Below are 25,344 nucleotides of genomic sequence, written 5' to 3'. Positions count from 1 at the left end.
CAAAGGATCTGAGGTGTTTTGCTAATTGGGTTTGTGGGTGTGCTGATTGTGTGTAGTGTTTTGCAAAACAAAACGATCAAAATTGTGTTTAAGCAATCGAGAAAAACTGTATAATGTGTTGTCATCAGCGTGACACTGGGACTGGCATGTTGTGTGTACCATGAGCGCCCTCTGCTGGAGCCCTGCAGGTGTTGATGTGTAACAAGCTCTGCTAGAAGACATTCAGATGAGTTGGTTTCTCCATGTGCTGTGTTTGACACAATCTCCACATTCGATATCAGACACATGATGATGTTGATGGTCTGTAGCTTGTGATCGTAGCCTCATCATGAACCTCCGTGCTGTCGCTCACTTACCCACAGTTAGCTGCATTATTTACTTCTGTGTTTCAGCATCTGTTGGAGCTTCTTGCTACAAAGGTGGCTGTGAGAGACGTTTGAGATATGTTTCTGTTGTTGTCACAGTAAACACAGTGTTGGAGCCAAAAGTGATGTTCATGCCTGGTTCATCACACAATACAAGCGAGAGTAGGCCTACACACCTGCTACACAAACAAGTGATTATATTGTGCGCACAAGACAAAACTGATCACCGTTTGAGACTTCAGGGGCTCCGTAGATTTCTGCTCCCAGTTTGTATGAACAATAAACCAATAAAACCCTGTTGTCATGTGTTTAACCTAAACCATTCTGTCTTCCTGTCCATCTGCTCATTTTGTGTTTCTTTCTGTTCCCTTGTTTTATTTCACGTCGTTACAGCAGCTGCTGATGAGCCCCAAACTCAGAGACCAACAGTGAGACCAGAAGCACAGAGTCGGGGAAGGACTGGCCTCTACGCTGGACTGGGACTGACAGCAGCAGCTCTACTGGCTCTCTGTGGCGTCACAGCTTGCAAAAAAAAAAAACGTCTGTGAACAGTTGGAAACAAACCCTCAGGAGCTCCAGGAAGTACGAGTCCTCGGAGCCGGACTTCAACGCTTGAACCTTTAAGACAGTGGAAATGGTTGTGGTTTTTTATCTTATTCTATTGAAGCCTGATTCTGACAAATGTTTACCTGTAGCCTTGAGCAGTAGCAAATATTTGTGCTATCACAGTAGTCACTTTAAAATGACACTCTTCAGCACTGTTTGTCAAAATATAATAAAACTAGCGTGTTGCTAGCAAGCTAATAAAAATCTGTCTCTTGTAGCCTGTTTCTGTGGTGCAATGTGTCAAAGTGATGTTTTAACTGCACAACTAGAGAGCCACAGCTACTGTAAATATGTAAGCTAACAAACTAGCAAGCCAGACAACTCAAAAATGTTTAGCTGTAGCCTTTAGCATTAGCAAGCCTCTCTGTTTATTTAGTTGTCTCTTTAAAATGAATGAAGAGTGATATTGTCACTCTTTAAGCGCTGTTTTTGAAACTACAAAAATATGTTGCTAGCAAGCTAATAATAATCTGTCCCCTTTAGCCTGTTTCTGTGGTGCAATGTGTCAAGATAATATTTTAACTGCACAACTAGCCACAGCTACTGTAAATATGATTTCTTTATTAAATATAGTTATTAAAGACATTTTAAATCAGAATTGTGTGAGGTACTTAATGTATCCATGTATGATACTAAAAGTTGAATTGCGTTAGGACCAACCTGGTCTCACAAAATTACGTGAAATGAGCACGACTTCTTAGCACCGAATTCCGTGCTGGCTGCACGTAGAGGCGGGAGCTGCTGGGAGACATTTTGGGATCAGTCACAGACTTGTGATGTAACAACACCAACATCTTTTACTTTTTCTGAACACAAATCGCTTCGGTGCAGTCAAATTACTAGTTTGGCTGTACTGGATATTTGATATAGCACATATATCTTTATAAGATAAGATTGACTTTATTGATCCCCCATTGGGGGAAATTCACTTGTTACACAGCTCAAAGTAAAAGACAGGATAAAACATGTGATGAAGACGAAAAGGCAATAAAAAACAAAACAAATCACACAGATAAAATATAAAAACAGTCTTTGTGATCAGCTGTAAGTAGCAACATTTATCCTTAATACCAGAGTCAACACATTTGAAAGTGAATGGAGCTATAGTGACTGGACAAACTGTTCAGAGCGGATTTAAAAATAATGACAGCAGAAAACAAAACCATAAAATCTACAAAAACAAACAAAAAAGAACAAATAAATGCTGAATCATTTTCACCTCCACAGTCAAAATCAACACAATGTTAATAAAAGGCCTGGGTCGGGGGGCAGACAGTCTCTATAACATTAACTTTGTGGCTGGCAAACTGCTCACAGGGAGGCACAGAGGAGCGTGTAGGACTACAGCTCTGCCTCCTGGTCTCAACTCTGGGTTGTCAGATTTTACGTCTAACAAACGTACCCATATTACGAGACAAAAGAGCTGCACCATCCAAAGTGGGATGAATGCAGTCTCTTCCGATCAGACCAGGCTTTCCCCAGAATGTCTGCCAGTTACCTTTGAAGCCCACATCGTTTGCTGGGCACCACCTCGACAGCCAGGGGTTGAATGATGACATGCGGCTATACATGTCATCACTGGTCAGATTAGGCAGGGGTCCAGAGAAAACTACAGAGTATAAAGTACAAATATAAAAAATAATATGTAAACTTAAAATCACATCGATTTGTTTCAGGCGACCAGAAACGTTCATTAAAGTGCAAAACGTGTTTAAAGCATCAAAGAAAATGTTTCAGCATTCAATTATTGACATGAGGTGTCCAAATTAGAAGCAGTGAGACGTGAGATTCCATGAAAGAAAAGGACTTCATTCACAGTTGCACCTTAACTTGTCGAGTGGTGAAGTCTGTGTTTAAACAAAAAGAAAAGTAAATAATGAAAAAGGGTCAGTTCTATGTTTCAACAACAAATATGTTCTCATCAACACCTGTTTCCTCTGATCATCTGCTGAGCGGACACTTTCCATCTCTGGACTTCAGAGGATCAATTTTTCTTCCAGAGAGCAGACGGAAGATTGAAAAGTGACAAACACACAGCCCGACTATCAGGGCCAGGATCAGTACACCGTAGAGACTGATCCACGCCCACCCCAATATGTTTGTTCCCCCAGCTTCAGTCTCAGGTTCAGTCTCAGGTTTGGGTCGATCCCTCGCTGCTGTAAAGAGACCAAACAAATCAGTGTCACTGATGAGGAGAAGAAACATTTCACTGAACATGAAAACACTTAAATCTCCACATGACTTCTCTTCTGCTGAATGAAACGTGTTAATAAAGTTTAACTGAAGTTTAACCTCAACTTACCAGTCACATTGAGGCGGTAGCTGCCAGAGCTCACACCATAGTCTGTCATCACTTCACACATGTAGATGCCCGAGTCATCAGTCCTGAGTGAGGACACGTTGAGTCTGATTCGTCCCTCTGTGAGGACGTCTTTGTCACACTGGACTCGTCCTACAAACTCTCCATCCTTCACTGGGACCTCATCACCTCCACGTAGGAGAAACAGGACTGAGACTCTGTGATCATTGATCATGTGACAGGAGATAACAAGAGAGCGGAGGGAGCTGCCAGGTTTGGTGGTGAACGTCCACTCCAGTGTGATGTCATCGTTCTCCTCGGCCTGATAGGACGTCCGAGTCATGTTCACTTCAAATGTTCCTGCTGAGGAGACAGAGAGGGACGACTTTAACATGTGAGCCTTTAAACATGTTTAATAATGAAGTGTTGAAGTGTTTCAGTGAGTCTGAAAGTGTCTCTGCTCTTTGTGGAGAATAAAGTGAAGGTGTAAACTAACCACAGACACAGCAGGTCAGCTGCAGCAGCAGCAGGATCCTGCACATCATCTTCTCCCTGTGAGACAGAGGTGAACACACCTGAGGTCAAAGGTCAGTCCTCTCATGCGGGACAACAAACACCTCAGCAATTTTCTTTTAGCCAAACTAAATTCTCTCATTGTGTTAATCAAAGTTTTGTGGTTGTTGACACATTTTATAACCCAAAGAAGAAAAATAAACTCTTGTAAAGTTTCCAGATACAAATCAAATGAATTGTTGTGAGGGGACAGAAAACTTTAGGTAACAACAGCGATGAGACGAGTCTTCAAACAGCATCAGTCACATGTCACAGGAACAATGAACTCATGAAGTCTACAACACACAAACTCCTTTAACATGCTCAGAGCTAAGTTCTATGAACAATATATAAGTATAAGTGTATATAAATAGAATATGAGGACAAACATGAGAACATAAACTTTTAATATGGTAAAACCACATGATAAAGATTTGTTTTACTTTCGCTTCTAAAGGGAAATGAGAAAGCACCGCTGATCCTCTATGTCTGAGCTGAACCCTGCCTTCACCACAACTTTGTGTCTTTTGACTGTGTAATCAGTTTTTTCAATAGTGAACAGTGCTCATTTACTGTTTGTTACATGTTTGCTCCCACGTTGACACAGATCAGAAAATGGTTCAAACTCGCCCTGAAACATGTCAGCTTTAAAATAGATCAGGTGTAAAAGTTCAGGTGTTCTAAAGCAGGCTTAAAACAAAACATAGAGCACTCTACACATGGACAATGACATGCGTATGGCACTGACAGACATTAAGCCCAGGCTTGACAAACTGTGTAGGAGCCACCAAGCCCATCCCTCCCACTAGTGTAATCTCTGTCTGTCACTCCCAGACACACACACACACACACACACACGAGAGGTTTGATTTCTTTTGTTCTGTTCTTATCTGTCAACGGTTTGTTGAACAGTTTATTATTCAGTGGGAATATACAGTGCTGAAAAGATGTTCGTTAATAATTTTCTTATGCTAAACAAATGTAATAATTATTGAATAGTGAATAAAAGTAAGAAAATACATTCTAAAAGTTGATGTTTATTTACATATTTTGTAGCATTGTCTGTGGGTTTGGGGGTCCCCGGCCAGAAGCTAATGCTGTTTGGGGGGCCTTGGCATGGAAAAGTTTGGGAACCCCTGCTCCACACATATATCACTTATTATTGTTTTTACTCTGGATTCAAGTTCTGCTTCTTTATCGTCACAAATGTGAAGGAAATTTTTATGTTAACCTGTTTGATCATGTGTTAAAATTTCTTAATATTATAGAGTTAATAATCATGGTATAATCAGCCAAGGTTAATTTTAAGGATATGTACTGTCTATTCCTCTCCAGGGTCTTGTGCATGATTTACTGTTGCTCCTTCTGTTTTAGAGAGATAGTTGGTGGCCTTGTCTGGGCTGAGAGCTCCAGGGCAAGGGGTAAACTCTAGATAGTCAGGCGCTTCAGCTAAAGTCATAACAATAACACATTAGTTGGTCTCTGTGAGAGGGAGTTCTTTCTGTAATGTATAACATACTCTGTGAACCTTGAGTCTGTGTCAGTCAGTCAGACAGCTGCGTTCTGTGTAGTACTGGTCTGACCCAGCTCGAGTTGTTAATTGCTTTTACTCATCTTTTAATATTCTTCAATTAAATGACATCAAAAGACAACTTTGTTTCCCTAAGAACTTTAATGGTCTCGTCATCAGAAAATTGCCACCACAACTTGGCGACGAGGATGGGATTCGACGCCTAATCGGACTCCGTCGGACTGGCTGAAAAGCGCAGCTGACCGCCTCGGATCCTGTCGAAAGGGAAAAGAACCAGCCCAAAACCGCGTGCAAAGAAACAATACAACGGTGAGAGAAAATTTTAATTATCAACAGCTGACTCAAAATTTGCTAAAATTTTCCATCAGGCTCCACCCTCATTCAGTACATTCGATCTAAAGGTGTGTAGCCCTTCAGCTGAAGCCTATCAAGAAGACACACTCGCACTGCTGATGTTCCTAGCAGAAAATGGCCACATAGCAAGTCTCACAAAACTGCAGTTTGCTCAAACTAAAGAAACCTATCTGGGACATGTGATCACAGCAGAGGGCAAATCCCTCTCTCCCAAACGTGTTCAGGCTGTATTGGAGCCCCCAAACCGGTAACAAACAAACAAATGATGAGTTTCCTTTGCATGACGTCATATTCCTGACAATGGATCCCTAACTACTCTGAACAACAAGCTCCTCTCTCATCTTTGATTCATGACAACAACTCTCTGCCCATGATAAGATCACGTGGACACCTGAAGCCCAACAGGTTTTCACTGATTTAAAATCCACACTTACAAGTGTTCCAACTCTAGGTTTACCTGACCCTGATAAACCATTTGTACCGTTTGTACATAACAAAGCATAATAATAATCTCTCTCTGTGTCAGAGCTGCAGCAGCTGCAGGAAAGCTGCACTAGCCTCTGGATACTCAGTAGAGTACTCTGATTTGACTCTTATGTTTCCACATGCTGTCACACACATTCTGCACACTCAGAAAACATCACATCTCTCTGCGCAGCGCTGGTTTAAGTATCACACTACCTTATTGGACATCCCTAACATCACTGTAAAAAAAAGTTCTGTTCTTAACCCCGCCTCCCTCCTGCGCACTGAGGAGGATGGAGAGGCTGATGACTCACATGATTGTGTTCAAGTTTTACAGGAAGTTTGCTCTCCCAGAGAGGAACTGACAGATGTACTGATTCCAAATGCTGACCTCGAGTTTGTCGTTGGTTGCTCTGCCTCATGTGATGAAAAAGGGAAGAATCAAACAGGGTTTGCAGTAGTTACACAACATGAAGTTGTGATATCTGGTAAATTACCCTCACACTATTGTGCTCAAGCAGCTGAACTTGTCGCCCTCACAGAAGCCTTTAAACAAGCTGCTGGTAAATCTGTTAACATCTACACTGCCTCTCGATACGCATTTGGAATAGTGCATGACTTTGGTGCCCTCTGGAGACACGGAGGATTTTAAAATCCTCAGGTAAACCTGTTTCTAACCGTTCTTTTTTGGTCTCATCACTCCTTGATGCTGTTTTGCTCCCCTCAGCAGTTTCTGTAAATAAGTGTGAAGCACACACACGACGTGATGATGCTGCTTCTCGTGGAAATGCGTCAGTGGACGCAGCTGCGAAGGCAGCGGCCCGCTCTGGTGATGTATTTAACATGTTCTCATCCTCACATTTGTCTGACACTCCACCTGATCTAACAGCCTTCACTCACATGGCTACACAATCTGAGAAAACACTTGGGTCAAAATCTGGTGCTAAATTCACAAATGGCATTTGGCAACCTGAAAGAAATAAAGGCTGAAAAGCCAAAATTTGAGACGCTGAGGAAGACAACTGGGAAGTGAGCCTAGCGCCCCCTACAGCTGCGTTGGAACCTAAAGTAAGAGGCAGGGGTGAAATATGTGCCCTCCTCCAACAGCAGCGTGCCAAGCTCCATCTCATTAGTGGCCTTTGGTGCTGCCCCAGAATGGATCGTCAACGACGGTGGTGACCATTCCGGCAGCCTGGAGATGTTGTTTAACTTTAGTTTAGTTTAGTTTATTAGTTTATTTCGGACATGTAAAAGGAAACAAGAAAACAAAACAGTAATGGACAGACATAAAAAATAAATAAATAAATACTTTACCATAGACAACATGAAAATTGAAAACAAAACATGATGTTTAGATTTCCCCTATTCGAAAAGGAGTGGGAAGAAGTGAAACTTTAGTAACATTGATCGTCATTTTTCCTTTGTTATGGTTTGAAATGCAGCAGAAGACAACCAGAGTTGATAACCTGACTAATAGTGTGACACACACACTTGACCTGACCAATAAAACAAACCAGAATAGTGCGTGAGTTTGATTAAACAGCTGACGTTCAAAGCACTGATCCAAACTGACTCTGACCTCCCTAATGACCCCCGCTCACCTGACCTTTTCCCTTTCCCCAACTATGACACAGACATGATATCACACATGGGTAAGTATTGACAATTCTCACAGGACAGCAGATATCACAATGATTTTTACCATGATTCTTTTACTCCCCTTCTGTGTGACGAGTGTAATTAAACCTCTAAAACAGGGTTTACATTATGATGTTGCTGAAGGCTAATATACTCACATACACAAATTTAATTATCAGTTAATGATAAAAAGTGGAGAGTTGTGAAGGAAATTTTTATGTTAACCTGTTTGATCATGTGTTAAAATTTCTTTAATATTATAGAGTCAACAATCATGGTATAATCAGCTAAGGTTAATTTTAAGGATATGTACTGTCTGCTCCTCTCCAGGGTCTTGTGCATGATTTACTGTTGCTCCTTCTGTCTTAGAGAGATAGTTGGTGGCCTTGACTGAGCTGAGAGCTCCAGGGCAAGGGGTAAACTCTAAATAGTCAGGCGCTTCAGCTAAAGTCATAACAATAACACCTTACTTTGTCCGAGTTGTTAATTGCTTTTACTCATCTTTTAATATTCTTCAATTAAATGACATCAAAAGACAACTTTGTTTCCCTAAGAACTTTAATGGTCTCGTCATCAGAAAATTGCCACCACAACAAACACTTTAGTTACGTTCAGCAGCGGTTCACTGGACAATTCAAAGACGCTCAGATGAAACTTTGATCCTCAGTGAACTTCTTATTTTAGATAAAAACACGACAACATACCTTGTGTGTCTCCGGACTGATGAGGACCAAACCGCGAGAGAAATCATTTATATTGGAATGTGTCACATCTTGCATGCAGCGAATTAAATAATCCAGGAAAAGAGGCGGGACAACACGATAGACCTATGTTCGTGGTGGCTATTTGAAGTTGAGATGTGCAGAGAGAAGTAGACGCAGTTTCCCTTCCTGGTAAGATTTATGATCTCATATGCATTTATAGCGGTTTGATTGACAGACGTCTGCACACATTTACAACTTGAGACTGAACCTGAGAGAACAAACACAGAGAGTCGGAGATGGATCATTCTCTGCTGTGGACTGGTCCTGATAGTTGTGCTGTGTGTTTGTCACTTTTTCTTCATCCTTTTGCGTTCTGCAAAAACATTAGGCTCTAGAGTCCAGAGAAGGAAAGTGAGGTGAAGTAAAAAAAAAATAAATTAAAGCCATAAATGATGGTAGGAATAGGAACAGATGAATGCATATAACACATTTTCAAAATGCATTTGTAGCAGCATAGAAATATATTTATTTCTTTATGCAGTGTGCTGCTTCAATTAATGGAGCGACACTGGTGGCCAATTATTGAACTAGGGGGAAGCATTTAAGCAGCGACTACACCCCTGCGTCTTTCTTTTGCGCTCCCGTCTGTCGCTTCCGGCTGCGACAGAGCGACTGGTGTGCCCCCTGGCGCGTGCGTGTCTCTCTGCCGGCTACTGTGGTGAGTGTTCTCATCTCTCTCTCTCTCTCTGCGTTTTTGTGCATGCTCATAGCTGGCCAATGCAAGTGTGGTCGCAGGTGAGATGCTGGTAGCTGCCTGGGTCTCTCTCTTCTTTCCTCCTCTCGTGTGTGTGTGTGTGGGTCTGCTGCTGCTGAGAGGTATGTAGATCCATCAACGTAGGTCGCAACCGCATTGTCAGCTAGATTGTAAATGCTAATATTTCTGACAGGTGAAATTGAACAGAGTGGCTGTAAATACCGCCGCTATACATCACGTCACCATCAGCTCAGCTGACGAGGAACGCTGCTGCTTTGTTTCGAGGATCCTACTGCTGTTTGCCCAGGCTCTGCTGTTCGGAAGTTGTTTGGTTGTCCGTGTCTTGCCCTGCGTGCTGCTCGTCTGGCTACCTGCTAGAGTTGGCTGCTTCACCTCCTCACTCAGAGGGAGACGGACGCCATCCATACCGCTTATTGGCGTTTAATGTACATTTTAATGTTTTGTGATCGAGTGGTGGGGATTTATATCCCTTTTTGTTTAGATTAATTTGTATAAGTGTACTCCTGTTGTTTGGTTATTTGGATTTAGTTGGATTACCTGTTCCTTAGTACCTTTCTTTTCCTGTGGGTGTGTAGGTAGTTTCCTTTTTGTGTGAACTGAAGTTGTTTGTTTTGTTTCATTTGGGTAGTTAATTAGTATAGTTTGTTTAATTTGTAACCTGCAGATTAGTTAGTATAGTTTTGTTATATTGTTTGTTTTATTGTTTCGATGCCACTAAATGTGTTATTCCTTTTCAGTTGCTGAGGGCCGGTGGTGGTACTGGTGATCCGGGTGGCGGTATTCCCTCCTTTGTGTGCTGTGCTCCCCTGGGATTTGGTTACTTCACCATCGTGTGTGTCACATGTGCCTGGGTGATTTGTTTGGTTTGTTTTGGTGGATCCCTCCCCCCTTCACTAGTCCCCCGTCCAGCTGGTAAGCTTCAGCACCTGATTGGGTTTTTCTTTATTCCCCCCCCCCCCCCCCTTTGTGTGAATGTGTTTTAAGAAGTACTTTTAAAAAGTGATTTAAAAGTAAAGTTTGTAATGTAATTACTGGAACCACGTCTCTGGCCTCTTGAGTATACAAAACTGTGTCCTAAGTGTGGGTAAAATAAATAATTCTCTGGGTGAAACTCCCAGAGTGGCGTTGTCTGGCAACCTAAATATTCAATGGATTTGATAACGGTCATATCATTGGACAGATATTGTTCCAATTCTCTTCCACTCGCTGTCACTGCCGCACATTTAAAAAGGTAAACATCACATAAAAGTCTGTAAAAATGAGTTTTAAGAAGTGATTTAAAAGAAGTCACCGACTCTGCACGCCTTATCTCCTCAGGCAGGGCGTTCCAAAGCCGAGGGGCTCTGATGGCAAAAGCACGGTCACCTTTAGATTTGAGCCTCGACTTTGGAACGACCAGAAGGCCCCCATCTGAGGATCTAAGGGCGCCAGATGGCTCATGAGGGGTCAGCATTTCTAAAATGTAAATCGGGGCAAGGCCCAAACAAGCTCTAAAAGTGATCTTAAAATCTTAAATCTTAAAATCAATTCTAAAACGGACAGGGAGCCAGTGAAGGGAGGCAAGGATAGGAGAAATGTGATGTTGTCTGTTAAAACCAGCAAGAAGCCTAGCTGCTGCATTCTGGACCAGTTGGAGGCGTGAGAGAGATTTAAGATTAGTGCGTGAATGACTTTTTGTTTGGAAATGGATCTTAATTGAATGAAACAGGACTGAACGACTTTCTTAATGTGTTGTTGGAATGTTAGCATGTTTAAAAACAGAGGGAAAGTGACCATTTAAAAGCGAGCTATTGATAATCAATAAATACAGGGCCCAACCGTGTCCATAACTTCTTTGAGAAATTCAGAGGGGAAGGCGTCAAGGCTGCAGGTGGTTGGATTCATACGAGATAACATTTCTGATGAAATTGGCATTGAAATAGGGTAAAATTGCTAAAATAGTTATTAATTAATGTTTGTGGGGTTGTAAAACATGGTAAGGGGGGGATAATCTGTTGCCTAATGTCGTTGATTTTATTTGTAATGAATTTTAAAAATCTCTCACATGGCTCATGTGAGGCATCTTTAAAATTACAGGGGGAGGGGCTGCTCACAGAGTCTTAAAATTTTAAACAAAATGCTGGGGTTAGAGGGATTAGATAAAATTAAATTAAAATAAAATGATGCTCTTGCTTCTTTCATTGCATCTTTCCAAATTACATTTGACAAAATACATTTAAACCAGTTTTTTTCCCATTGTCTTTCTTTGTCTTGTTTTATTTTCTTTTTATTCTAGTTCTGTGTTAATTGTTCTGCACCAAAATCACCAAAACAAATTCCTTGTATGTGTAAATCTACTTTGGAGTAAACCCCCATTCTGATTTGTTTGTTCAGCTATACTAGATTACTGTTCACTCACAACACTTGCAGAGACCGGATTAGCAGCCGCTTGAACATCATCAGACTATTTTCTGGTGAAACTGTAATTGTTTTGTGTTTACAACATAAATGTAACTTTTTGTTGGACTTATACATTTATGTTCCTAATCATGCTTCCGAATAAAAACTTATTTCAGTGGAATAAACACGTTCAGTGAGTGATTCATTATCAGATAAAAACATTGACAGGTCAAATATATAAAAACACATGAAGCTTTAACACAGGGTCAGCTGAGGATGTCACCACAAAAACACATGAACAAAAAAGAGCTGTTTGACAAACACCAGTCATCTGTTGCTGCTCCCTTCATTCTCCTACAATCACACCTTCAATCTGCACATTAAAACCACAAACAAGTTCACATGTTAGAGTCAGGTCACAACTGTGGCGTCATTCATGGAGAAAATGTAAGAAAAAGTCCTGATAGAGATGTGAAGGAAATTTTTATGTTAACCTGTTTGATCATGTGTTAAAATTTAGAGAGTTTAGAGTTAATAATCATGGTATAATCAGCTAAGGTTAATTTTAAGGATATGTATTGTGTGCTCCTCTCCAGGGTCTTGTGCATGATTTATTGCTCCTTCTGTTTTAGAGAGATAGTTGGTGGCCTTGTCTGGGCTGAGAGCTCCAGGGCAAGGGGTAAACTCTAGATAGTCAGGCGCTTCAGCTAAAGTCATAACAATAACACCTTACTTTGTCTCTGAGAGAGGGAGTTCATTCTGTAATGTATAACATACTCTGTGAACCTTGAGTCTGTGTCAGTCAGTCAGACAGCTGCGTTCTGTGTAGTACTGGGGTCCGTTTCACAAAGCAGAATCAACCAACTCTGAGTCTAACCCTGAACTCTGAGTTGATCTTCTCTGAGATAGGAAACTCTGAGTTTGTTAACCCTGACCCCTAACATGATGCTGACTTCACAAACATTATAATTCATGTTGATTAAACTGAATTGTATTAGTTTAAAAAAATAAAAAATCCAATAACTTACGGCGTCTTATTTGAGTGCTCTTGGGAGTGGTGGTGGAAAATGTAAAAATGATGACTTTGACACAGTTTTGTCTTTTGATTTTTTTTGATCATAATTATAAAAGACTTTTGCAAAGCGGTCAGAGCAGCACAGAGACGCAACGTTTTTTTATTTTATTTGTAACCGCTCAAACACACACGTGAGACGGGCTGAATGAATGAGGAAGTCGAACGAGGGTTTTATATGCTAGAGGGAGGAGACGGTGCGAAACTCTGAGTTTCCTGAAGAAAACCTGCTTCGTGACCAGGTTAGGTTCACAGACTCAGTTACCATAGTAACCAACTCAGAGTTAAAGTGACCTCTCTTTCTGAAACGGTAAAACCCAGGTTTCCCTCATTTCAGGGTTAACAAACCCGGGGTTTTCACTAAACCCGCTTTCTGAAACTGACCCCAGGTCTGACCCAGCTTGAGTTGTTAATTGCTTTTAATCATCTTTTAATATTCTTCAATTAAATGACATCAAAAGACAACTTTGTTTCCCTAAGAACTTTATTGGTCTCGTCATCGACTTATTACAGTGTATAATCCCCATGGGGGGAACAAATGTACAAATGAACTTTAACACAGGGTCAGCTGAGGATGTCAGCAGAAAAAAACAAGGAACGACATGAAGTAAAACTAAAAGGACGTCTTGTTTCGAGACAGCTTTTCTGTGGTTACCCATCAGTCATGAGAAGGTTCTCTGTTGTACTTTCATGTCACCGTATGAAGTGACTCATTTTTCAGCATAAAACTGGTTTGTGGTTTTCTGGACATAAACACGTCGCATACGAATGTGTAACTGCCTGCAGATGAAGGAATGAGAATACAAGTTTAAATAAACCTGAATTTAAACCAGAAATTAGTTTCACTGAATTTGACTTAATGAGCTTAAAAACAAATAAACAACGTAAAATATTCAAACAGTAAACAACACAAACAATGTGGAGCTCTTGTCAAAGGTCACAGTAACAACACATCACATGTACAGAGTGATCTGTGAGAGGTTCAAGTGAGTAAAGCCCCACAGCCAACAGTCATCACGTCTCAGTGACAAAAGCCCTTTTTACTCTGCGGTTTGATCACAGCGCTCAGCGCATTGTTGTGATCTGTTGAATATTTTGAAGATCTTGATTATTTGTGCAGGGTTAAACTTGATGCCTTTAATGTGCATATAAATAGGCTATGTTGTTTGTCTTTAAAGTGTCGGGAGTTGGGGTACATCTACATCATCTGTCTTAGAGAGATAGTTGGTGGCCTTGTCTGGGCTGAGAGCTCCAGGGCAAGGGGTAAACTCTAGATAGTCAGGCGCTTCAGCTAAAGTCATAACAATAACACATTACTTTGTCTCTGTGAGAGGGAGTTCTTTCTGTAATGTATAACATACTCGGTGAACCTTGAGTCTGTGTCAGTCAGTCAGACAGCTGCGTTCTGTGTAGTACTGGTCTGACCCAGCTCGAGCTGTTAATTGCTTTTACTCATCTTTTAATATTCTTAAATTAAATGACATCAAAAGACAACTTTGTTTCCCTAAGAACTTTAATGGTCTCATCATCAGAAAATTGCCACCACAACAGCCACCTTTGTAGCAAGAAGCTCCAACAGATGCTGAAACACAGAAGTAAATAATGCAGCTAACTGTGGGTAAGTGAGCGACAGCACGGAGGTTCATGATGAGGCTACGATCACAAGCTACAGACCATCAACATCATCATGTGTCTGATATCGAATGTGGAGATTGTGTCAAACACAGCACATGGAGAAACCAACTCATCTGAATGTCTTCTAGCAGAGCTTGTTACACATCAACACCTGCAGGGCTCCAGCAGAGGGCGCTCATGGTACACACAACATGCCAGTCCCAGTGTCACGCTGACGCCAACACATAAACAGTGTTCACACAATGAAATGAGCAAATCACTGGACACATGATGTCAAGTGGAATCATTAACACGGCTGTATTTGCACAACATAACAAGTTAAAGAATATGACCCTTTGGGACTTCAGGGGCAAAATATTGGTGAACAATTGATGTTGTTAGAACGTGAAACGCTTCATGTTACCACATGATAACTTCTATTTCTATCACATTAAATGTTTCATGTTGTAACAACAGAACTGGTCTCGGGCAGAGTCAGTCTCTCTCCTTCCCTCTCCCTCTCTCGTGCTCTCTCTCTGTCTCTTTCTCTCTCACTCTCTCTCACTCTCTCTCCGCCTCTGACTTCCTCTCCCTCTCTCGTGCTCTCTCTCTCTCTGTCTCTCCCTCTCTCTCCGCCTCTCTTTGCTGCCTGCCTGCCTTTCTTCTTCTCTGTCATCCTTAATAAAATATTTTGGGGTTTTTCTCTGTTGCTTGGACAAACGAGGCAGTTTGAAGAGGAAGACTTTTGTGTTCGGGGTCATTCTTATTCAACTAAGCATGTCTGATGATTCATGATCCTGTTCCAGTCTGTTAGGAACCAAGTCGGGGCTAATTATCAAATGCTAACATGCTAACATGCTAACATGCTGAACTCCAGTATGTTGTGTTTAGGTCTACACACAGCTGTTCCTTAGACCCTGGTTTTAATATACTAATGTGTTCATGACATCAACTTACCAGTTACATTGAGACGGCACCTTCCAGAGCTCCCACCATAGTCTGTCATCACTTCACAGGTGTAGATGCCCGAGTCATCAGTCCTGAGTGAGGACACGTTGAGTCTGATTCGTCCCTCTGTGAGGACGTCTTTGTCACACTGGACTCGTCCTACAAACTCTCCATCCTTCACTGGGACCTCATCACCTCCATGTAGACGAAACAGGACTGAGACTCTGTGACCATTGATCATGTGACAGGAGATAAAAAGAGAGCGGAGGGAGCTGCCAGGTTTGGTGGTGAACCTCCACTCCAGTGTGATGTCACCGTTCTCCTCGGCCTGATAGGACGTCTGAGTCACGTTCACTTCAAATGTTCCTGCTGAGGAGACAGAGAGGGACGACTTTAACATGTGAGCCTTTAAACATGTTTAATAATGAAGTGTTGAAGTGTTTCAGTGAGTCTGAAAGTGTCTCTGCTCTTTGTGGAGAATAAAGTGAAGGTGTAAACTAACCACAGACACAGCAGGTCAGCTTCAGCAGCAGCAGGATCCTGCACATCATCTTCTCCCTGTGAGACAGAGGTGAACACAACTGAGGTCAAAGGTCAGTCCTCTCATGTGGGACAACAAACAGCTACAGTCTGAGGTGCAAATGGACAGGTGTTACAGCAGAGCCATTTTACTGCATCATTTTAATAGTTCTCAAAGTGACTGAAACTATTCTACAGTCTGTATAAACAGGCTGTATTTACTTTACATGTCTACAATGATCAGTGTTTAAGGAAACTGTGTTATCGTCATGATGCCCGGATCGAGTTAGATTGTAGCACAAATGGTGTCCTAGTGCGCAAAGTGCATAAACCCACGACGAAACAATACTAGTTATTAACACAGCAATGTAAAGAAAAAGATTCACTTGATTGATCCCCCATTGGAGGACAGATAATAAAATACAATAACAATGATAATAATAAATACAAACACTTTGTGTTTTATGGACATAAACACGTTACATCTATTAACAGATGAAGGAATTAGAATCAATGTGTAAATAAACCTGTTCACTCCATTTAACTAACAAAAACCTGTCGTTGTTCAGTAGGCTCTTACTGATCGTCAAATATTTTAGATCATAATAATAGTTCTAATAAAACAACCGGAGAACATACCTTATGTGTTTTCATGGGTCCGTGAATCACACCACGAGCGAAGAGGAATGTGTGTGCAAGATAAGCAGCAGACTTGTTAGCAAGAACTGCTATCTTTGGCCATTTTCAGTCCTACTAGGACTGAAAGCATGGATCTATAATAAGACCTGGATATGGCGCCGCCTCTCAGCAGACACGCCGATTTTTCCCAATGGCCACTCGTGGTATTGCAACAAAAAATCCCATGGGGCCCAGAAAGCATTTTTCCCATAGACCGCAATAGTAAAAGAGAAGCCTGTAAAACTGTTCTCGGGACACCTCCAGCTGTAACCACTGTTAATTGCTAATCTTTGTATTCCATATTTTTAAGTCATGGACTTTAAAACCGTCAAAAAGGTTTCTAAAGACCAGAAAAGCCCCCCCAAAGTCTCATTTTCCATGGTGACGTCACAGCTGTGTGCGTGCACTCCCAAGCGCGGTCGTGCTGCGGGGTACCGGATGCGATGGCAAACTCAAACTCGAAGCGGAATTTCAGCTCTCAATCTCAAGGTAAATGGCATCAATACAACTATTGTCATCCATATATTATTATATTGATCGTTCGCGCCATTGTGGTTAGCGTCTTTGAGCCAAATCCAGTTGTCGGTATAAAAAAAAAAAAGACCGACAGTCGTCTTGGTTAACACGGTCGATGTCTTCATTCACTACAATGATTATTGTTGTCAGAGTTAGAGACGTGTAAGTTATGTTTGTATTGTATTTTGTCGTGTTACATCGTCATGCATCCTGTATCTCCGCACGTCGTTGTCGTATCACCTCGATACTAACGTTGTTGAGGCCATTTCGGCTAAGTTTTTTATATACAGAATATAACATTGCCCTATTTCATGAGCTTATTGATTATTTATTAACATCTCGTGGAGGGAGGGGTCAGTTACTAAAAAAGAATGGGGAGTTTTGCTGTGTGGTAGGCTAAATAACAATTTCACAGTAACAGTGTTTTGTTTACAGTATGACCTTATAACTTATATATACTTCTAATGAAACTTGAATTATTACACACAACATGACCCTTACTGACCCTTACTTTTACCTGTTGTACCCTTCGTTTATGTATTTTTGCCCTATATTCCATGCTTAATCGCTATGTTTTATTAGTAGTTGTGAATAAGTTAATTCCACATATCTATACTATATTAACATTGACTTTGTTCTGTCTTATCTTACCTTATGATGGTAGCATTATGTGTTAAGATGGTGGGATTTGATAGTGTACATTTTTTCTCCTCTTTGGCCACAGATGGCTTCAACACAACAAAAACACAGGACTATGGGTGATGATGAATGGATGTGACGCCTGCGGAGGTTTGCTGCCGCAGGTGTTTGGCCGTCCGATGCAAGAAACAGGCCTGCTCCCCGCCAGAAGAAGTGGCATGACCTCTATCAGAAGGTAGAGTTGTATAAAGCAATTAGCATACAGTTATAAATGATGAAGCTAAATGTTTTTAAAAAGACACTTGCTTATTTGTTGTCATGAAATATTACAGATTGAGGAATGCCCAATGCAGCTGAGGGGGCAGGCAACTCTGTTCAAGGGCCCACAGACATGTGACTGTGGTTTCAATACTAAGAAGGTATTTGTAAACTAATATCAAATTGTCATGTGCAGATTGTTGATGTTGTATTCTTTATACTAATGTTTCTGCTTCTCTTTAGCCTCCCAAGAAAGTGTAGCCACCGAAGAAAGCGGCCACAGACCATCTACTGTCAGACCCACGCAGGGATGCCACTGGAGCAGTGGCTGGAAGACATTTAGTGGAAAAGGGCAGACATTTGTATTTTATTCTTTTTTTTTGGTATTGTATTTATTCACTATTGTGTTCTTTGCACTACTGGAGTCATTTGATTAATAATTTTTGGCATAATTTTTCTTATTTATTTTGTTGTGTTCAATTAATTGTCGTTCTATAATGTTGTGTGCGTGTGTGTGGAGATGGGGTGCGTGAAAGAGAGGGTTTGGGGGGTGGGACGTCTTTGTTTTCACTGTGTTTTCTATTTATAATAAATATGTGGTTTGTTTCTACAACAATTCTTTCATTTGACTTATTTAAATCTCAGTGTAAAACCAGGAGTCAAACAAGGTTTTGCTTTTTGCCCCACCATGCAGATGATAACACAATACAGTACCATAATATTGTGACTATAAAATTACTTAGATGGAAAAGAGACAATAAAAGCTAATATTTTCAATTCATTAGTTCGGAATAATGTCTTATAACTTATACAGTTCTTTGAATTAATGTCAATAAAACTATAAAACAATAAAACTAAAAACTGAGGTGAAATGAAAATCACACTATCACTTTCCTGCACATCATGAATGCATAATAAAATACAGAATGACAAATAGTATTGATTTCACTAAATCTGAATACTAATAAGTGTTTTCTTATGTCATATAACTCATATAACTCATTTAACTTATTTCACTTTTTTAATCTAAACAATCCAAAGCACTTTGGGTGAAATTTGTGTTGATCCAGGCAGGGATTGAACCTGCGACCTTTGGATCCATAATTCCTATTTACAGAAACCACAAATATTCAACATTTGGGTGATTTCTGGAATTATTATAAAAAATTATGAGCTGGAGGGGCTTTTCACATGCAGAAGAGCCATTAAGAGTCCTCATTTTCTCTCCTTTTCTCTCTTTTTCTCTCTTTTTCCTCTCTTTTCCCTCTTTTTCTTCCTTCCCCCTTCTTCCCCTTCTTTCCTCTTTCTTCCCCCCGCCATACAGACTATTGTTCCCCAGCTTGTTCAAAGACAGAAACTCAAAAGCCTGGTCTGCAGGCCTACTGCAGGTTGGCATTTAGAAACAACTGACGGACCTTGGAGGGGCAAATTCTGCTACGCCTGTCAGAGATGATCTGTTCCGTTTTGCTGAAAACTGCAGCATTAAAAACTTAATCTGTTTAACCACTAGTGGTGCTACTGACCAAATATTACACACGGTTTGTTACGACTCCTCGCAATGCCAAAGGGTTACTTTAGGTCAGGTATTCCCCATGTAGGTTGAGCAAACTTCTGAAGGAGCGTGAGGACTGGTGTAATATTGTATTAATTACACCAAGTGGGATTTTTCACTTGAAAATCCTCACATGGATCTGCTTTCTGTCCATGTGATCTGTTTCTGAGCCTCTGCATGTCACTCTAACTTTTCTTTACAAACTAGATATTGTGCGTTTACTTCTGACCAGATATAAAATCCAACCTGATTCAAAACAATTCAAGTGTTTCTACACAGGGACAAACACTGTGAGTGTACACAGGGCCGGCTCTACCTAATTTAGTGCCCTAGGCGAGATTACTCTCCGGCGACGTCTGGACTTCCTTGCAGCAAAAGCATCTATGGTATCATCAAATGACACCTGCCTAGACACTTCACGGTTGATGCTTATCAGTGCAAGTCCATTTAACCGCTCTTGAGCCATGGTGGATCTCAGGTAGGTTTTGATTAGCTTCAATTTGGAGAAGCTCCTCTCTGCAGCAGCCACTGTCACAGGAATGGTGACAGCAATCCTCAGGGCCACCCACATGTTAGGGTAAACTTCCTTCAGTTTCTTCTCCTGTAGGAAGCTGAGAAGTTCAAACGTTGTCATTTTTCCTTTTTCCATGTCTGGGAAACTCTGCAACTCCTGTGCCAGTTCCTTCCAGTCCAGGTCTGACTGTCCATTACAGCTTAGGGTGTTGCTCAGTGTTTCACAATGTCTTCTTAGTTCCTCATTGGGCAGGTCAGGGAAGTTGACAAGAACACCAAATGTCTTCTACATTCATCTTGCCACACATCTCCTTGGCACACACTTGAGCTGAAGCAACCTCTATAAGTGCATCTCTGACTCCTGCAGCCTGGTATCTCACAGCCTCTACACTGTTGATTCGACTCTCCCATCTTGTATCTGACCAGGATTTCAGGGTTGTGGTCACATGTTTTTTTAAAATGGACCATCGCTGAGTGGAGGCAGAAAAAAGTGTGAACAGCTTCTGCAGGTAGCCAAAGTAGCAAGTGGCATCTGCAGAGCTTTTTGCTGCATCAGCTACCACCAGATTCACTGTGTGTGCTCCACATGGCACAAATAGAGCCCTTGGGTTTTTTTCAAGAAGCCTGGCCTGGACTCCTTTCTTCTTCCCTTTCATATTTGCTCCATTATCATAAGACTGCCCTCTACAGTCTTCAAATGGGATGCTGAGCTCTTCAAGTCTCTTGAGAATGAGGGTTGAAAGGCTTTCTCCTGTGGACTCCTCTGCCTCAAGGAACCCCATAAAATGCTCTTTTATGTGTGGGGTGTCTTCAATTGATCGCATTGGTGGAAAGATAGTGGAGGCAATGGTCAAAGAAATTCGACAGATCAAATACTTTTCAATAATTTTGGATTGCACCCCTGATTTAAGCCATAAAGAGCAACTATCTGTCATCATTCGACATGTTGCAGTTGAGGACAGTTTAGGAGGGGCTTCATGCCGCTCTCTCTCTATCACTGCGCACTTCCTGTCACAGTTACAGCAAAAGGAGAAGAGAGGTGCATTCAGGTCCAGTTGGAAAACTCAAAGTCCATGTTTTTTACAGAGGGGATGGTGAGAAGTTGGCCTCTGCACCATCTCAATAAGTGTTGATTCAAGATTTGATGTGTATATATTGTACGTTCTGTTCTTTCATTAGCTTAACCGACTCGTGTAATCTGTGAGGGCAATTCTCCTCCTGAAGATAATTTGTGAAGAACAAGCAAACTCAATGTTATGAATCAAGTCTCTTTACTTACATTTTACATGCAGCATGGAGAGAAGTGCGAAAGTTCTGGTACTTCACTCAGCCACATGGCCTTCATCAGCAAGATAAGATGATCCTTCTCTGCTCTCCAGGGGAAACCAGGGGAAACCGGGGTTCACCAAGTCAACGTCATAAAATAAATTGCCCCCCCCATATAAATTAAAATTTAGACAAGTTGCCCCCTTGATGATCCCTGGAAAATTCCCACAACACACCGGATGCCAAAGCGCCGTGAATAGCCACGAAGCGCCAAGAAGCGGAGCCAGTTTCCTTTCGGCGCCCATGTAAACCAATTGTGTCACACCAGACGCTGCGGCGCGCACCTCTGCGGCCGGCTCGCGCCCTGCAACGATCGTTTCGGCGTCTCGTCTATTTTTTGCACTGACAGGAGGAGCTGCTGCTGTGCTGTCTGCTCTTTACCTTGTATTCATTCAACCTCCGACTGTCAAACAGAAGTTACAGGAGTCACGTGATCAGCTTGGCGTTCAAGGCCGTGGCTCAGAGCAAGAGTTGCAGCAGGTTGTCTTTTGATTGGTAGATCCCTGGCTCCACTTGTCCTGACCATAGACTGTATAAAAAGATGGCCGACATGACAGCTCCCAAACCCTCTCTATCGCCCCCTGCTGACTGGCTGCAGTATAGGTCATTAAGCCCGCCTCCTCCATCAAATCCATTTTTCTCGAACATGTTTCTGTCATTGTTGGAACCTTTCATGTCTGCCATGATTCCTCTATGTTCTGGGAGGAGCAACATGCACACCTGTGCTGGCTGGACTTAATTATACACAGCTGAATTTCATCTCCTCACAATCAAGACTCCTATAAATGGGGAGAGAGCACGTTGTTCAGTTTGCTCTTCAACCAACCAGACATGTGTTCTCCTTTGCCTGTCAAGTGCTTCAAAGGTGAGTTATGAGCTAAGGACTATTAGTTTGATGATGCCATTTATTTGTTCAGCTCAATGTGACTTTATTTAGTATATTATTGATATATTGATATCTTGTATTTACCTGTGTTTAGAGCTTAAGTTGATTTGTCAGGCTAATGTTAATTCACATGTTGATGAGAACATATTTGTTGTTGAAACATAGAACTGACCCTTTTTCATTATTTACTTTTCTTTTTGTTTAAACACAGACTTCACCACTTGACAGGCTAAGGTGCAACTGTGAATTCTTTCATGGAATCTCACGTCTCACTGCCTCTCATTTGGACACCTCATGTCAATAATTGAATGCTGAAACATTTTCTTTGATGCTTTAAACACTTTTTGCACTTTAATGGACGTTTCTGGTCGCCTGAAACAAATCGATGTGATTTTAAGTTTACATTTTATTTTGTATATTTATACTTTATACTCTGTAGTTTTCTCTGGACCCCTGCCTAATCTGACCAGTGATGACATGTGTAGCCGCATGTCATCATTCAATCCCTGGCTGTCGAGGTGGTGCCCAGCAAACGATGTGGGCTTCATAGGTAACTGGCAGACATGCTGCGGAAAGCCTGGTCTGATCGGAAGAGACTGCATTCATCCCACTTTGGATGGTGCAGCTCTTTTGTCTCGTAATATGGGTACGTTTGTTAGTCGTAAAACCTGACAACCCAGAGTTGAGACCAGGAGGCAGAGCTGTAGTCCTACACGCTCCTCTGTGCCTCCCTGTGAGCAGTTTGCCAGCCACAAAGTTAATGTTATAGAGACAATGGCTGCTTCCCAAGTCTCTTATTTGATAGCTCCTCGCTCCTCGCTCCTTGCCCAAACCGGAAGTAGTTCCGGAGCCGCCATATTGAGGACTGTCTCAAAGCTCTTATCGCTGCTCGGAGGAGCGAGGAGCGAGGAGAGAGGAGGGAGTTCCGAGGAGCGATAAGCAAGGATACACGAGAGCAGCCTCTACGGAAGTCTTTTACTGGCCGACACGCCCCCTTATTACAGATCAGTTAGTGATTGGACGCTGCAGCAGATCGGACTTATGTGAAACTTCACAACATCACCGGAGTTTCATATCGCAGAGAGGAAGAAGCGGACCTTAATACAGACTTTACAGGGCGCCTTGAAACAGACTATAAACAACGTCGGTACAATGAGTTGGTATCTGACAAGCTGAGATCGTTTAGAACGAAATATTGATCATAACTTGTCGTAAAATATATAAAATGCAGTGAATAACTGAAGATTTGATTTGTTTTCTGAGTCAACATCTGAGAAAAAATTAGTTGTCTAAAAATCAAAAGTGGCAAAAACAGATTCATTTCTATTAAATTTAATCTAAAAAAATACCTCTTGTCATGATCAGTTATTTCCCTGCTAACTTTTATTACAGATGAATGAATGAATTCAGAGGGAGCAGGAGAGTCTCTCTGTCAGCAGGTAACACTACGTGTGAGAGTGATCATCAGTGAGGTCGGGTTTGATCAGCGTGACGTGATTTCTATTTATCCTGAAACTTTGAGCCTAATCAATAATGTTCGTAGTTCATGAACAGACAGTATTTGGGCTTATTAAATAATTAATTCAGATCAGATTATCAGTGATCGAAAATGTAAATAATGAACAAATAATATGAAGACACAGTGCTGTAGGAAATGTCCGTATGGCTCTGCAGCAGGAACACAGACTGCAGCCTGTTCTTCATGTACAGGTGTTTGTTACACAGGTAACAGGTTACAGAGAGAAAGCACTGTTACTGTGTGTTTTATTAGAATTAATACAGAGCACATGTGTGCAGACACAAACAGCTGTTAAAGCAGACTGACAGCTGATCCAGCGGTGATCAGCTGACGCGATCATCACAAACGGACGTCGCAGCACGTGACGCTTCATCGAAGGACGTCTCATGTCTCTTAAAAAACAATACATTATCTTCATATGTCCTAAATTAAAGCAAAGCTTGAATTATGGTTTTGTGGATATAGGCTGTACCTCCACCCCTCCTTTATTCTCGTCCCCCCATTAATGTTCCCCTTTCAGTTTATGAATGAGCAACTTGTTCTGTTTAGTTCAAGCAGTCTTGGCTGCAGCCTCTCTCAGCAAGTAGTCTCCTCCAAACTATCAGCAGTATGGCAGGTCAGTCACAGTGAGCCATTTTCAATGTTAGTTATCTTTGCATCTTGTCATGATCACATAACACTTGTTTAATCAGCTACTATCTCTCCCATGCTCTTTTTAGTGTCTACACTCTCAGATCAATACAGCCCACCTCAGCAATATCAGCAGCAGCAGCCTCCTCACCAACCCCTTCAACAGAAGCTGTTCAGTGTACTCCATCAGGTAAAACATAGACTACTTTTGCTTTGCACTGGCCTCTAACAAATATATGAGGTGTGGACAATGATATGGTATGTTGTGATTCCATGTTACATTCTTTATGAATATGGGTTGCTACAATTCAACCAGTTATATTGTAAGGTATGTTTCTGTATGGTGTTTCAAATTCTTGCTCCATGTGCCCCCTTTTAACTTTGAGCTCCTGCCCCTCCAAAGGTCTCCGCACGGCCCTGTTCTGGTGTCACTTTGTTCTTGTTTTTTTCTGGCGACATCCTCAGCTGACCCTGTGTTAAAGCTTCATTTGTTTTTATATGTTTGACCTGTCAATGTTTTTATCTGATAATGAATCACTCACTGAGTAAGTTTTTATTGTGAAGTGTCATGTCTGGTCTTTTTCCTTTAGTTAAGTTACCATTTTTGTCTCGTTCTTTCATGTTTTGTAATTTCCTGTTTTATTTTGAGAGTAACCTGTTCCCTCTTGTTTCAGATCACTTTACTTCCTGCCCCTGCCCTGCGTCTGGTGATTGTCTGGCCCCTCCCTCCTTGGGAGCACTTATTCCCAAGGATCTCAACTTCATAAGGAGCCTGTAAGTCTGTAATAAAAGTCTAATATAATAATATTTTATAAGTCAATGAATAAATAAGATTTATACACGTAAACATTAAAACAAAAAAAACAAAAAAATCAGGTTGGGGGGTTGTGCCTGTAATGTGTCTGCATACCCCTCAGAAAGTAGCTAGTTGTGCCCCTGAATATAACAAATAAACTGTGAACTTAAAATCACATCGATTTGTTCCAGAAACGTCCATTAAAGTGCA

The 25,344-nt window shown here is 41.4% G+C and overlaps 1 protein-coding gene and 2 long non-coding RNA genes across 3 annotated transcripts in view; 1 reads left to right on the top strand and 2 right to left on the bottom strand.

Moving 5' to 3' along the window:
• The window catches only part of LOC138600379 (uncharacterized), a 36,729-nt gene extending 28,157 nt beyond the window's left edge, over positions 1–8,572 (bottom strand). Inside the window, exons 1-2 of the long non-coding RNA XR_011308751.1 lie at positions 8,515–8,572; positions 3,767–3,822 (exon numbers count right to left, since the gene is read on the bottom strand). This is a non-coding gene — a long non-coding RNA (uncharacterized lncRNA). The remainder of the gene's footprint in view (positions 1–3,766; positions 3,823–8,514) is intronic.
• A 2,022-nt stretch (positions 8,573–10,594) lies between these two features.
• On the bottom strand, positions 10,595–17,281 carry LOC138601176 (myelin-oligodendrocyte glycoprotein-like). Its single transcript, XM_069672753.1, has 4 exons — positions 17,268–17,281; positions 15,805–15,860; positions 15,312–15,671; positions 10,595–10,707 (listed from the first exon to the last, which is right to left on the bottom strand). Exons 1-4 carry the CDS (start codon positions 17,279–17,281, stop codon positions 10,595–10,597), a joined length of 543 nt encoding a protein of 180 aa, XP_069528854.1.
• A 134-nt stretch (positions 17,282–17,415) lies between these two features.
• Positions 17,416–18,571, top strand: LOC138601216 (uncharacterized). The gene is made up of 3 exons (XR_011308785.1): positions 17,416–17,889; positions 17,987–18,073; positions 18,156–18,571. It is a non-coding gene; the product is annotated as an uncharacterized lncRNA (long non-coding RNA).
• The last annotated feature ends 6,773 nt before the right edge of the window (positions 18,572–25,344 follow it).

The sequence above is a fragment of the Semicossyphus pulcher genome, unplaced genomic scaffold (genome assembly GCF_022749685.1).
Source record: "Semicossyphus pulcher isolate SPU_LCO1_2020_fin unplaced genomic scaffold, fSemPul1.0.p SCAF_21, whole genome shotgun sequence".
NCBI lineage: Eukaryota > Metazoa > Chordata > Actinopteri > Labriformes > Labridae > Semicossyphus > Semicossyphus pulcher.
Note: the sequence above shows the minus strand (reverse complement) of the source record. Positions and strands in the feature narration are given on the sequence as shown.

Bases quoted from the DNA above. Each gene is read 5' to 3' on its own strand.
- LOC138601176 (XM_069672753.1), bottom strand. The intron at 15,672-15,804 runs GTTAGTTTACAC...CTGTCTCCTCAG, and splicing joins GCTGACCTGCTGTGTCTGTG to CAGGAACATTTGAAGTGAAC. The intron at 10,708-15,311 runs GTAAGTTGATGT...TGGCGCCCTTAG, and splicing joins GTGCCGTCTCAATGTAACTG to ATCCTCAGATGGGGGCCTTC.